We start from the raw sequence: 13,520 nt of genomic DNA, 5'->3' as shown, positions 1-13,520 counted from the left end.
AGGAGGTCAGGCTAGATGATCTGTTCAGGTCCCTCCTGACCCTAGCTACTATGAAACAAGTATGTTCTTTAATGTAGCAGGTAATAGTTTGTGATAGTAATAATAATAAATAGTAAAGTGTTACCAATCTTTGGAGCAAGCAAATAACTGCAGGAGATGCTTTATTGATAACTAGAAGAGGTGACTTTTTCTAAAATCTCTGCTTTGCTTTCCTTGTAGTTGTAATTTTTACCACATCCCTTGAATTCTGTATTCATAAAAGAGATTTTTGTTATGTTTACCTCTCTGGCTTTGAGTTATAACTCCAGTTTTAGATACAGAAGATTTAAGGAAAGTTTCTTCAATGAGAAAATATTTTCCTTTTTTTGTCACTTTTTTCTGTTCTTATTTCTGATTTAGGATCTCTAGTGGTATTATTGATTGGTTAAACAACAATAGATGTGTAGCAAATAGATAACTAACCAGTTGATCACATTTATCTCCCATTTATGGATTTTAGAAGAATTAAAGTGTTGGGGTTTTTTTATAAAAACGAAAGTTTAAATTCTGATAGAGGTTTACACTGAAGTTGTAAACAAATAAAATCAGTAAGTAAGATAGAACCTATCATACAGAGAAATGGTGATGACGTTCCTGGAAATTTCAATTTTTTGGACAAGTTTTGATCACAAGCAAACATTTCTTGGAAAATGCGAAATTTAATGGAAAATCTGAGATTTAAAAAAAAAATCTGACCAGTTCAAATAAACAGCATTCCTAGAATATAGAGCTGATCCTGGAGTTGACAGTATTTGTACATATTGTTCCATCTGTATGAAGCTCTAATGAATAGGGACCTACTGAATTTGGGGTGGCTGCCTCCTGATTTTGTGGTTTGAGCGTGGTGGTGGGTACCACTTTTGTGGTGGAGCATAGCAGGCCCCCCACACCTCTGATTGGCTGAGGGACAGGCAGGACTTCTGGGGTCCCCAAAGATTGACAGATGGCCATCTATTCATTTCCATGGACGGGTGAGCTGGATTTCTGGGGCCCTGTGTCAGGGGGCAAACTTGAGGCCAGATCACAAGTCAGCCCTCCCGCCTGCCTAGGGCAGTCTGCTCTAACTCGCTTACTACAACTTGAATGTTAATGTGATTTATTAAGCGGGAGGCTGCTGTTGCATTACCCTGATGCCAGGGGGGCGCTATCACAGCTCCGAACCTTCCCTATACTGTGGCCCATGCCTGACAGATGGCATCCAGATTATTGTTCACCCCGGTTCGTGGCTGGGTCAAATTCAGTCTACTGTTGGGCCTCTATCATGCACGCATGCACACTTACTCTGCCCTGCTCTCACAGGGGCCTCTTGCATACTGCCCATCACTGGGCCTCTCTACTGCCCTGCTCCATTGAGCGACCCCCTCTGGGCCATAGGGGTTGCCTGCTCCCACTCTGGCACTACACACGCAGCACCTTTGGTTCGCTTGAGTTCCCTACTCTGAGTGGGCCCACACTGTCACTATTCACAACACCACTACCCTCTCTGGGGTCTCCAGGACCCTTTGTGTCTGCTGGACTCAGGTGCCTATTAACGGGTGCACCTGGCCCCACTGCTCCCACAGTTCTCACAAGTACCCACCAGATGGTGGGGGTTGGGGTTAAGGTCACCCCTACTCACCTTTCACTAGGGGGGAGTGACTGGTCTTGTATTTCTTGGGGGCTATCCTGCCACAAACAGCCCCACTAGGCCCCCCTTTTACGTGCAGCTTAGGTCATGCCCAGGACCAGGAGCCTCCAAATTTCCCCATAGCTCCTGCCCTTACCTCCAAGATCATAGAATCATAGAAAGAAGGACCAGAAGGGACCTATAAGATCATCAAGTCCAGTTTCCTGCCATGGGCAGGAGGTAATTGGGCTCAAATGAGCTCAACAAGGTATTTGTCCAGCTTCCTCTTAAAGACCTTCAGAGATGGCAACTGCACCTCCTCTGCTGGAAGTGTGTTCCAGGTTCTAGTTACCTGTACAGACAATAAGTTTTTCTTTATGTCCAGCTGAAACTTTTCCTCAACTATCTTGTCTCTATTGGTCCACATCTTTCTGGAGGGGTGGTCAGGGGGGAACTTTTCTTAGAAGTTGTTCACCTAGGTCTTGGTGTTCACCCTTGACATATTTGTAGGCAGCTATCAAGTCGCCTCTCAGCCGCCTTTTGCTCTGGATGACCAGTCCTAGATCCCAAAGTCTCTCCTCATAGGGCCTGTCCCCCCCAGACCCTTGATCATGTGGGTGGCCCTTCTGTGCACCCTTTTGAGCTTGTCTACATCCTTCTTGAAGTGTGGTGTCCAGAACTGGACGCAGTACTGCAGCTGTGGCCTCACCAATGCTGAGTAGAGGGGGAGGAGCACCTCTTTGGATCTGTTGGAGACACATCTGCTGATGCACGCCAGAGGTCTATTTGCTCTGTTGGTGACTTTGTCATACTGGTGGTTCATATTCATCTTCTGGTCGATCGTCACCTCTAGGTCCCTTTCGGATGCAGTACCACCCAGTGGACCACTACCCATTGTATGGATATGGTGAGGGTTCTTCCTACCCAGACTAAGGACCCTGCATTTGTCCCCATTGAGCCTCATCTGGTTTTGTTCAGTCCATAGGACCAGCCTGTCAAGGTCGTCCTGAATCCTTGACCTGTCCTCTGATGTGCCCGCTTGTCCCCACAGTTTGGTATTGTCCGCAAACTTAATCAAACCTTTGTCCAAGTCAATAATAAAGATATTAAAAAGCAGGGGCCCAAGCACTGATCCCTGGGGTACACCACTGGAGACAGTCTTCCAAGGATGAGGCCACCCCATCAATCAAGACTCGTTGGGATTGGCCGCTGAGCCAGTTCCCAACCCACCTCACTGTACCCTGGTCTAGGCCAGAATTCTCCAACTTAACTGACAGGATTTCATGGGAAACGGTATCAACGGCCTTGCTGAAATTTAGGTAGATGACATTTACCTCCTGTCCCGTGTCCAGGTGGTTAGTTACCTGGTCATAAAAGGACACCAGTTTTATTAGGCATGACCTCCCTTCTACAAAGCCATGCTGGCTGGTTCTCAGTACCCCACCAGGTGCGAGCTTGAGGGCAATGTCCTCCTTGACAATTTTTTCAAAGATCTTCCCTAGGACCGAAGTCAGACTGACCACTCTATAGTTGGCAGGGTCATCCCTCTTTCGCTTCTTAAAGATGAATACCATGTTTGCCTTTTTCCAGTCATTAGGGACAACTCTTGAGTTCCATGATTCCTCGAACAGCTTCACCAGAGGCACCGCTATGAGCTTGGCCAGCTCTTTTAGCACTCTTGGTTGAAGGTTGTCTGGACCAGCTGACTTGAAACCATTCAGCTGATATAAGAATATCTTCACCAGTTCTGGCCTGATTTTATGAGGACCGCTATTATTGCTGTATTCTCTGTGCCCCTGGTCTGGTGACCAGTTCTCGTCTGATTTCAGGAATACTGATGCAAAGTAATAGTTGAGGAGCTCTGCCTTTTCATGGGGGTTAACTGTGGGCTTCCCCTCTGTGTGCCACAGTGGAGCTTGATTTTATTTTATTTTTCTTGCTCCCTATGTACCTATAGAAAGATTTTTTGTCAGAGGCATGGGGGCCCATTGCATTCCAGCATGAAAATCTTTCCCCACCTCCAGCTTCTTTTCCCCCCTTACTTTACATTCTCTCCCCACCCCCACCTTCACCCCCAGCTGCTGCTTCTCACATTTTTTTGCAACGACTGATTATATTTTTAGTTTCTGCAAAAATTGTAAAATTGTGAATTTGGTAGGTCCTTACTTATGAAATAGTTTATTTTAAGTGCAGCAGAACATCTGCATCTTGTCAACTATGGAACTGAGTTTTGTACAAGTATTTCTTTCAATTATACTAGATCCTCTCAGAACAGATTTTAGAAATTCTATTTTAAGTGTTTGTAAGCAGCTGGCTAAGCATTTCTTTATTTTTTTGTTAACTGTCAGGAAAGGATTGGTACTTGCTGCGTTTAGAAGTTACTGTGACAGATGTGAATGACAATGCACCTGAATGGGCCATGGAGCCATTCCCATTCTTGGCTGTGGTGTCTCCTAAAGCTGCAGCAGGAACACAAGTATATAAGCTTCTTGCTGTGGATAGAGATGAAGGAGTCCATGGAGCTGTCGAATACTTTCTCCTGGAAGGTAAGTTATAACACATGCATCTGCAAATATTTAACACTTGTTTTTTTTTCCTTCTATACTCAACAGGAGTAGTTGTAGTACTGTTTATCCTCAGAGGTGAATTTGTTTGCATGCCTCTAGTGAGAGTTTTTCCCATATTGGTAGTAAAGGATGAGTGAAAATAAACTTTCTGTATTTGACTAATAGCATATTCATTTCTTTTTAGGACCCATATACCAAAGTAGTGAAGTATAATATCACACATTGTGATAACCTTGCAGAGGAATCTCTACCTTAGCAAAGTAATTATGAAAGCAGTTTTAGATTGATTTGGAGTTCATGTACATTTAAAAATAATATAAAAATCCAAGAGTATCAGAAATGGGCCTTCCACTTCTTTTTCACATTCAGTAAAAAGTAGTTGTCAGTCATGATTTCAGGATTTGTGTGTGTATATGTGTATATTGATACCTAAATGTATTTTAGGTGGAGACGACAGATTTGTTGTTGAAAAGGACACTGGCTGGATTAAAACAACAGGATTGCCACTTGTAAAGGACAGAGAGTACCTCCTGACGGTGTTAGCAGCAGATAAACTTGGTAACAAAGGATCTCCTGCCTCTATTTCTGTGATTGCTGGGCTTCGACCACCACAGTTTACCAACATATCATATGTTGCCAATGTTCCTGAAGACTTTCCACAGGGAAAAGTGTAAGTAGCAGTTTAAAAGCACCTCCATACAAATTGTAACAAGGCTTCCTAGCTTAACTGTGATACTGTTATCCCAAAGTATTTATGGAATTGGCAGATTGCAATTGATATGATACGTGGTTGTTACCCAATGGAAAAGGTATCTAAGATATAGTGGGTGTACTTTTCAGTCATTGTTTTATTTCAAATAGTGGTGAGGAAGGGTAAAACGTTTGCATTTTAAAAGTATGTTGATAATAGCAGGTAGTGGACATTGCACATACCATAATTTTTTTTAATAATGTCCTTAACAATTGAGGCATTAAGAAGGGAAGGAAAATATCCTGTTGTGTGTACTCTTCCACTTCAGGAAGTTTGTTAACATTTAGAAAAAACTCAGTGACATCATACGAAAACTAGAAGCAATGGTTATGTTTGCTGCTTTTATTAGTTGCAACAAAAAACTAAGCAAAAAGGAAGATGCCACAAAGGCTGATCATTTGATTTTGGGTGGGTTCATCATGCCAGTCTGATAGATATGACCGAAAATCGGGTACAATAATGCAAAACCTTTTACTGGGCTAGAAAATGCTGTTAAATATGGTGGGATAAATTCTACCTTCACTTCCATCCCACCATCCTCAACGACTTGCTGTAATGTTTCGGACAAAGTATACCCAAAATGGATCGACACATCTGTTGATTTTTAAGCTGATATGTTGTATTGTAACAGATATAGTATTCCAATTCTATTATTTTTATTACATTTTTCAATGCGGATATAGCTACGTTCTTTCTGAATGTAATGATACCAACTGATGTTGTGTGTGTGTGTTTTCTTTAAAAGTTTGATGGATAGAAATCTTTCTCTGTTGTGGTATTAGAAGTACTGCGGAATTCTAGCAGAGTATTTCATGCCTGCCATCTTGGATTCAGTCAAGGCTCAAGCTAAACATAAGAAGGTTCTTTGTAACAATTTTTTTTCTGAGCACTCAAAAATATTTTCAGAGTTAAGAGGATACTAGCCAGCTAGGCAGCCAATTTGTCATATTCCCCAGCAGTTTGCAGAAGGAATGACCCATTTAATCTTGATTGTAATCAGATTATAATGTGACAGAGGCCATTGCTATAAAAATGCCCCCTATTGAAAGCAAGCTATCATTGTGTAATAATAAAAATTACTAATACAGATCATTGGAGAACCCCTGCAGGCCTATTTATCCTATATTAAATAGGATAAATTGGCCAACTATTTTGCACAGTGGAATCTTGGTTCATGATTAGGATTCTTGATTACTATAGAATACAAATAATAAATACCATAAAAAAGATCTGAAACAGCCTTTGACAATATCAGCATTTCAAATACAGTATCAACCTTGGAAGTTCTGACCAGAAATATAAAAAGATGCAGGAAGAAAATTCTAATCTCAGCTGCTGTCTTCTCTATTTGATTCTGCGTGATGGTGGGAGACCGAAGGAATTTTCATAAGGCATGTTCTATGTGATCAGGCAGCATATGTCTAAGTGATGTATTTTTTCCATTTTTAGGGGCAAATTCCATGGTTTTTAAGGTAAAATTCTCATAGACTCCAATTAATTCCTCTTCGATTCAGTCTTCATGACTGAGTTTGAAATTTTACTGTATTGTATATTTTCCTGTTTCAAATAATAAAAATAGAAGAACAAATATAGGAGATTTATAAGAAGTTTTTTTTTAAGAACTTCAAAGAAGAAAATAATCACTTGAACTTGATGACTTTTCTCTTTGGCAGTTTCTTTTTTCCTTTTTTTCAGTTTGCTTAATTTTCATCCAGGTTTCTTACAGTTTCTGCTTTGTCCTATCAAAATGAATCCCTGAGCTACAGCTTACTCACTAATCCTAGTGGCCTATTCAGCATCCACCCAGCAGCAGGAGAAATCAGCTTGACTCGGAGTGTCGATTATGAGAGTGATCAACACCAGTACCTTCTTCTGGTTAGAGCAACAGAAAGCCAGGAACAATTTAGCAGTGCAGTTGAGGTAAACACTCTGCAATTATTCTTTTTCCATCAGTCTTTCCAATTTTCCTGCTACTTCTCCAGGTTATTCCAGATTCCTTATAGCAGTGATACTTAACTAGGGTGCTGTGGCAGCAGACATGTTTGACAAAATATGAGGTGCAAACAGACACAACAGAAGATACTGGTTGACAAAATATGAGATGCAGAATAACAACAGGATATAGGGCGTAGACAGCTGGTGGGGGGGAACACAATGACCCCTTCCACTCTGACAAAATTTTTCCCCCTGCCACTTCACTCACACCTACTTGATCCAGCTAGGACTTGAACTCAGATTCCCCATCTGGGAGGCAGGAATTCTACCACTCAGCCACCAGTGCTAGGACTACTCCTGGCTGCTAGGGCTTTTGACTTTCCGGGAGCCCCATGCCTTACATTGAGCCACCTGCCTCTTGCTGGAGGAACCACAAGCTGAGCTGGGAGCCTCTTGGGTTGGCTGCATACCACTATGCCCAGCCTCTTTGCTGGGGAAACAAGAAGCTGAGCTGGGAGTCTCCTGGGTTGGCCACATGCCGTGTCACACAGCCTCTCGCTGGAGCTGGGTGGGAAACCTCTCCTGCGGGCCACACTGTGCTGCCCAGCCTCTCGCTGGGGATCCTGGAGCCCAGCAGGGAGCCTGTCCTGCCGGCCACGTGCCGCGCTGCCGAGAGCTCAACCACCGCCTGCGGGTCCTACTCCCCTGGGCTCTTCTGGGGCAACTGCTTCCATCCCGCTGGCCCAGCTCTTGCCAGCTCTTTGAAGCTCCTTCTTCGTCATCCCTTGCTGGTCTCTCCCCGAGTCAGCTGCACTGCCCCTTTTATCCCCCTCCAGGTGGCCAGAGGGGCCAATTTGGGGACATGGAGGGTGAGTCTTAATTCAGATATAGTTTCTCTACCTGGGCCATGGGGGTGGGGCAAACCCTCCCCCATCTCCAGGGCCTGGTTGGTCAGGAAAGGGAATCCCAAGCCCTCCCATCATTTTTTACCTTTTCAAAACCCCTGGGCCAAATCACTACCAGCTAGTCCGTCACATTAGCATAACAAGTTGTTGCCATAGCACACAAGCAGTGGATAATCATTGTTGATAGTTGCTGTTATGTCTAATGAAAGAAGATTTGTAAAGTGGGAAGGTGGGATTTGAAGGCCAGTAAGGTTACTTTGCAGGCACATCTACTTATTGCAGTTTTACTTAGAACTTTTTAACATTGGCACAACTTGGTCATTGTAAAATTATTTCTGAGTTATGCTGTTCTAAATTGGAGGAAGACTATAGATATGTCTACAAGAAGTAATGCAATGCCAGGTAGAGATAACCAAGCAAGCTTCTAAATGAGGTATTTCCAGTACCCAGCGCTGCCCGCTCCAGCTGCTGTGGCACCTCCTTGAGCCAAGCCAGCTCCCCACTCAGCCCCACCTCAGAGCTGGGCAAGGCACCACACAACCCCAGCACCATGGGCAGGAGGGGAAGGATGCAGCACGCCTGGTGGAGGCCACCCCACTGGGACCAGACCCTCCTCCTCCCAGGGCAAATGGGGGCGAGCATGGCCCAGCAGTGTGGAAGAGCCTTCCAGGTCCAGGCTGTGGCAGCACAAGTACAGTGGGAGGCACAGGGATCCTGTTGCCCTGCCACTGCAGGGGGGTCAGGGACCCACCGTGGGGCTGGGAGTCTCATTGCTGTGGCAGGAAGGTGCCATCTGACCCCTGTAGGGTCCCGCCATCTCCCTCCTCTCCACTCCCTCCCAATGGTGGCAGGATCCGGGCAAAGGAGAGGTCTACAACTCAGGCTCTATCTGCATCCCCAGCCCCTGCTCATGAAGGTGAGGGGAAGCCATGGCTCTGCAGCTGGGCACCATCCCCTAGTGGCGCAGCTGTGCCTGCTGCCCCCTGCCCATGGCTCCCTACCAGTGACCTGGGGCTTGCACAGTGCTGGGCGCACAGTGAAGACATAAAGGGTCGGGACTGTTCCTGCTGGCTGTCTCTAAACTAGGTGTGAGCTGTCAGTTAACCATTTAACTGACATAATTGGAGGAGGTTAAACAGATAATTTTTTAAACAATATTTACATCCCTAGTCTACACTACAGACAGTAACATAACATAGACATATTCCAGCTAACCTAAGTATTAAGCAGTCTAGTTTACAACATCACACAGCTCCATGTAGCCTGATTTATGCAGCATCTCACTGTCTCTGTAGGGTAGATGTATTCTTGAGCCATAATACTGACCAAAGGGAATGAAAATATTTTAAAACAAGGTTAGGAGCACATCTGTATTTGCATTGGTCTAACTTCTTCAGTGGAGTAAGTGTAGTTAAATTCAAAATCTGGTCTCAGCTACATTCATGCTGTATGCTTGACAGTTTTAGTATTGGCAGGTAGACATAATAGAAAATATTGCAAGTTTAGAGAGGGCTAAGAAAACAGAAAATGAGAAAAACAAAAAAATATTGCTGTAGAAGAATTTTGGGATCTGACAACTGCTATTGTGTGGGAATTTGTCTGATACAAAGAACAGTTCTCAGCTGGAAAAGAGCAGTATAGCAAAATCGGCCTTTCCTATGGGCTATCGCTTCTGCATCCTCGAAGATGATTATTTTTAGACAATCCTTGCATCAGATATATCTATGCTCATGAAGGCATTACCCTGATCTACTCTGATACTACTTAATGCTTTCATCTTTTCCATTCAGGTTTCGGTTGTAATCAAAGATGTGAATGATTGTGCCCCAGAATTCGAACAGTCAATCTACAACAAAGATAATGTTCCTGAAACAGTTACTATGACAACTGCACTTCTGCAAGGTAAGCGCTTTTCAAAGCTATTTATTACCCTCAGTAGGAGTATTGTTTTCTGCTCTTAATTAGAATTTTCCCTCGGAAGCACAAGTTACCAGTTTGAGGGTATTCATAACTCTGAGGTGGCAATTGGCATACTGTAGGTTTGGGTCATGGGCCTACACTCCCGTGCTCCTGTATGTATAGCTCAAAGAAGTTAAATGGAGAGAAGAGGAACCAAAGAAACACATTTTTTCTATGAGATTATGTAGGGCATTGCAAATGTGGTTGCTGCTGCAGCCATGGAATTGCAGTAGCCTCATAGTTGCTATATCCCGTGTTCTGAGGGATGGCAATGAATTTGGCCAGTAGCACCACTGAAACATCCATGTGCTTTACAAAGAGCGTCTTTGTGGGATGTCCACCTTTTTTCTTTGCCCCAGTATAGTTCACTGAAATATACAGTAGTTCTGCTGTACTCGGGGTCTTGTGTGTTGTGAGTAGTTGAGCAAAATTTGGACCTTACTAGATTTATTGTTTAAAATGAAGATATGAAAAATGTGAAATGGCAAAATAATATAATCAAGATGCTTATGGAAAAATTAGTAGTCAAGTAGCAAAACAAATTTACACCAAACACAAACAATTGCATAAGGATTTAAGATTATTCTTTTATTTACTTTTTCCTATGGTTTGCAAAAGTATGCACAAAAATTAAATTAGTAAATTACTAGCAGAATATTGAAAACTGATCTCTTGAATTGAATAATAGAATTTTGCAGTCTTCTGATAATGTTGTTTTGGGTTTCACTGTATTTTTGCAGATTGTGAGGCTTAGTTGGCAAACACTTAAATAAATGCTTAATTTGACACGCATGAGAAGTCCAGTTGAACTCGGGGGACTGCTTACGTAAAGTTAATCATGTATTTGATGGATCAGGGATTATGGGGACAAAGTTAATTTGGGTGGTACAAATCAGGTGAGCATAAGATTATAAGTATGCATAGAGAGAAAAGATTTCTGGTAAGAGGGCTCTTTAATGAAGAAAAAGCCTAACATGATTCAATAGCTGCAACTACTCAGAGAATTGAATATCTTCTTTTGCCACAGCACTTATGGAGATTCTGGTCCTTGTAGCTTTCGAAGTGTAGTCAATCATTATAGAAACACTATATCCTGTGGATTTTTTTAAGGAATTCTTTCAACTGTTACATTTTAAGGCAAAGTTATTATTGTGTATATGCCATTTGTTATTTTTTATAAAGTTTTTAACAATCTAATTCATAGACTTTGATTTAGAAACTATCTTTTTTTCCTTCTGTTTTACTAGTGGCAGCCAGCGACTGTGATTCGGAAGAAAATGCTGAAATACTATATTACACTTTGAGTCCAGAGTTTAGTATTTCTTCTCAGGGTACTATCTTTCCAGCAGAACAGTTGGACTATGAGCGACCCAACCATCTTTATGAGTTTATAATCATGGCTGTAGATAAAGGGGAAGAGCCAAAGACTGGCACAGCAACTGTTAGGATCCATGTTTCAAATGTGAATGATGAAGCACCTGAATTTTCCCAGGCAATGTAAATATATAAGATATTTTCTTTTTACTCTTGTCTCTTATATTGATAATCCAATTGAGATGTGCTTAGAGGGCCAGACCCTTTCATCCCCACCAGTAAAATGAGACCTTAAATTTGGTTCTTAATTCATAAAATGTAAAGCTAGTTTCAGGGGACTTTGTGACACATTCATTGTTGAGTCTGAAAAGTCAGGTTTAGAGAGTCTAATTTGGTATAACTTGCACCTACTGGTAGTATTTCTTTTGCACTCCCCCAAAATTTATTTGGAATCCTGCAGAGTTTCACTTTCTTAAATTATATCACCCTTGCATATATAATCTTTTGTACTTAGTCCATTTAATTGAAGAGATTCTACCATTTGTAACACAGATAAATGGCACATTCATATCAAGAAGCACACCTGTCCACCGGCTTCCATGTGCCAGATGTCAAAGAGAGGCAGGAAAACTATCTAGAGGATGCTCTTCATCACCACTTTTGAAATCTCTATCTCCATCACTCTTTAGAATAGCAGGGGGCACCCTTGTAGCAGCTTCACTGCCTCATTTCCAGACTTAGTTCCTGTGGAGCAGGTATGCTTCTCAATGACACCCCCTTGGGAGCACCACAGAACTAGTATAAACATGAACAAAGGGGCCAGAGGAGATAGGTGATGCAGAAAAAGCAACTAAGAGTGGTATGTGAATACTTACTTTAAAGTTGGCTGCTTCTTGCTTGTATCTTTTTCCAGCTCTTTGTGCCAGTCATATCAAAATTGAATCCTTTACATTCTCTCACACAATGGTAAGTGGTGAAATTGGGTCTAATGGGGCCCAACTGAGTTGAATTTATACCTCCTCCCAGAACCTGGTCCTGAAAGTCAGTAGGATACTTAGTAGGATAGCTACTTCAAAAGGTAAAAAAAGTTGATTGTTTAAAAGTACAAATTCTTCTGAAATGGGATTCTATAATACCTCCAGCTCTGGTTTTTGGTAGAGGTACGCAGATATATTGGTCACAAATTGGATTGGCACAGATAAAAGGAAAATTAACATTATCGGCTATTGACTTTTTTTGCCCAGTGTAGCTGATAATGTTGCTGATTAACTGCTACATGCAGGAAAGCAAAGTCTGTGGTGGGGAAGGGGCGTGGGGGAGGAAAGGGGCATGGCAGGGGGCGGATTGAGCCCCCCACAGAGAGGAAGGGGTACAGAGGCAGGTGTTGCCCATATAGGGCAGTGTTTGTGACCCTGGAGTGGGGTGCAGGGTGGAGCTGCAGGAGTGGCAGGGAGCCACCACCCCTCCCCACCTGTATGCACCCCTGGGGGGAGGCATGGGGGGCATGTTCCCCTTGGATTTGTGCACAGGGTGAGGGTGGGCTGCAAGCTTGGGGCCAAGGACTGTGCTAGCCTTGTCCTGGCAGGGGGGCTGGAAGCAGGGTGGGCGGAGGCGGGGTGGGCTCAGCTCCATGGGTGAGCAGTGGTGGCAGCTTTGGGAGGGATTACTACAGGGGGGTTACAGGGAATGTTGGGGTGCCCATAGCTCTACAAACTCCCCCTATAGCATCATCCCTGCTTGGGGTGCTCCACTCTGCTGCCTTTTCCTTGGGGTAGCTATAGCTCCCTAAGCCCTCCCTGTGGCCAGCGCAGGGTTCCCAAATTCCCTGTAGCCCCTTGTAACCACCCCTCTCTGTGCCACTGCTGCCCCCACCCACTCCCAGCCCAGCTTCCCCACTGGGAAGAGGCCAGCACAGCCCCTGGCCCTGAGCCCGCAGTGGGCAGCCTGCGCTCACCCTGTGCACAAGTCCAGAGGGGCACATGCCTCCCCTAGGGGTGCGCACAGTAGTGGGGAGCAGTCCCCCCACTCCCTAGTGCCTCTTGGATGAGCTGCCTGTGGCTCTGTCCCACGCCCCGACCCGGGGTCACATTCACCACCCTGGCTGTGCAGTGCCTGCCCCTGCCCCCATTCCCCTTCCCTCCCCCATCTCCCTTCCCCTCCACAGATTTACTAGCAGGATGCTGCTCTCTAAGCTGCCTGTGTGCATTCCTGTAGATAAGCTATTGGATTGGTATCAGCGTATATGGTTGGCTAATAATCAGCTATCAGTGTTGGCCAAGACAGTCTTTATCAGAGCACCCCTAGTTTTTGGTTTTGAGATTTGCATTCATATATCCAAATCCTCATTTGGAATTATGAGCTAGGATCAGATCTAAAATTAGAAGAGCACTTTTTCTGGATGTACGCCAGGATTTCAGAAATCTTTAGAGATATGCTGCTGATGA

General features: G+C 43.8%; 1 protein-coding gene across 7 annotated transcripts in view; it reads left to right on the top strand.

Annotated features, from left to right (window-relative positions):
* Positions 1-13,520, top strand: part of LOC102382780 (neural-cadherin-like) — a 123,102-nt gene that overhangs the window by 40,209 nt on the left and 69,373 nt on the right. For 5 of the 7 annotated variants that reach the window (XM_025216626.1, XM_025216631.1, XM_025216638.1 and 2 more), the window contains exons 2-6: positions 3,994-4,191; positions 4,657-4,882; positions 6,679-6,883; positions 9,594-9,705; positions 11,010-11,259. In XM_025216626.1, coding sequence (XP_025072411.1) covers positions 4,065-4,191; positions 4,657-4,882; positions 6,679-6,883; positions 9,594-9,705; positions 11,010-11,259 — 920 coding nt within the window. In that variant the 5' untranslated portion in view covers positions 3,994-4,064. Of the gene's footprint in view, positions 1-3,993; positions 4,192-4,656; positions 4,883-6,678; positions 6,884-9,593; positions 9,706-11,009; positions 11,260-11,863; positions 11,936-13,520 lie in introns of those variants that run through there. The other 2 variants (XM_025216646.1, XM_025216652.1) reach the window with 2 other exon arrangements.

This window comes from Alligator sinensis, unplaced genomic scaffold, assembly GCF_000455745.1.
Source record: "Alligator sinensis unplaced genomic scaffold, ASM45574v1 scaffold170_1, whole genome shotgun sequence".
Lineage (NCBI taxonomy): Eukaryota > Metazoa > Chordata > Crocodylia > Alligatoridae > Alligator > Alligator sinensis.
The sequence above is the reverse complement of the archived record's forward strand: the minus strand, read 5'-3'. Positions and strand labels throughout refer to the sequence as shown.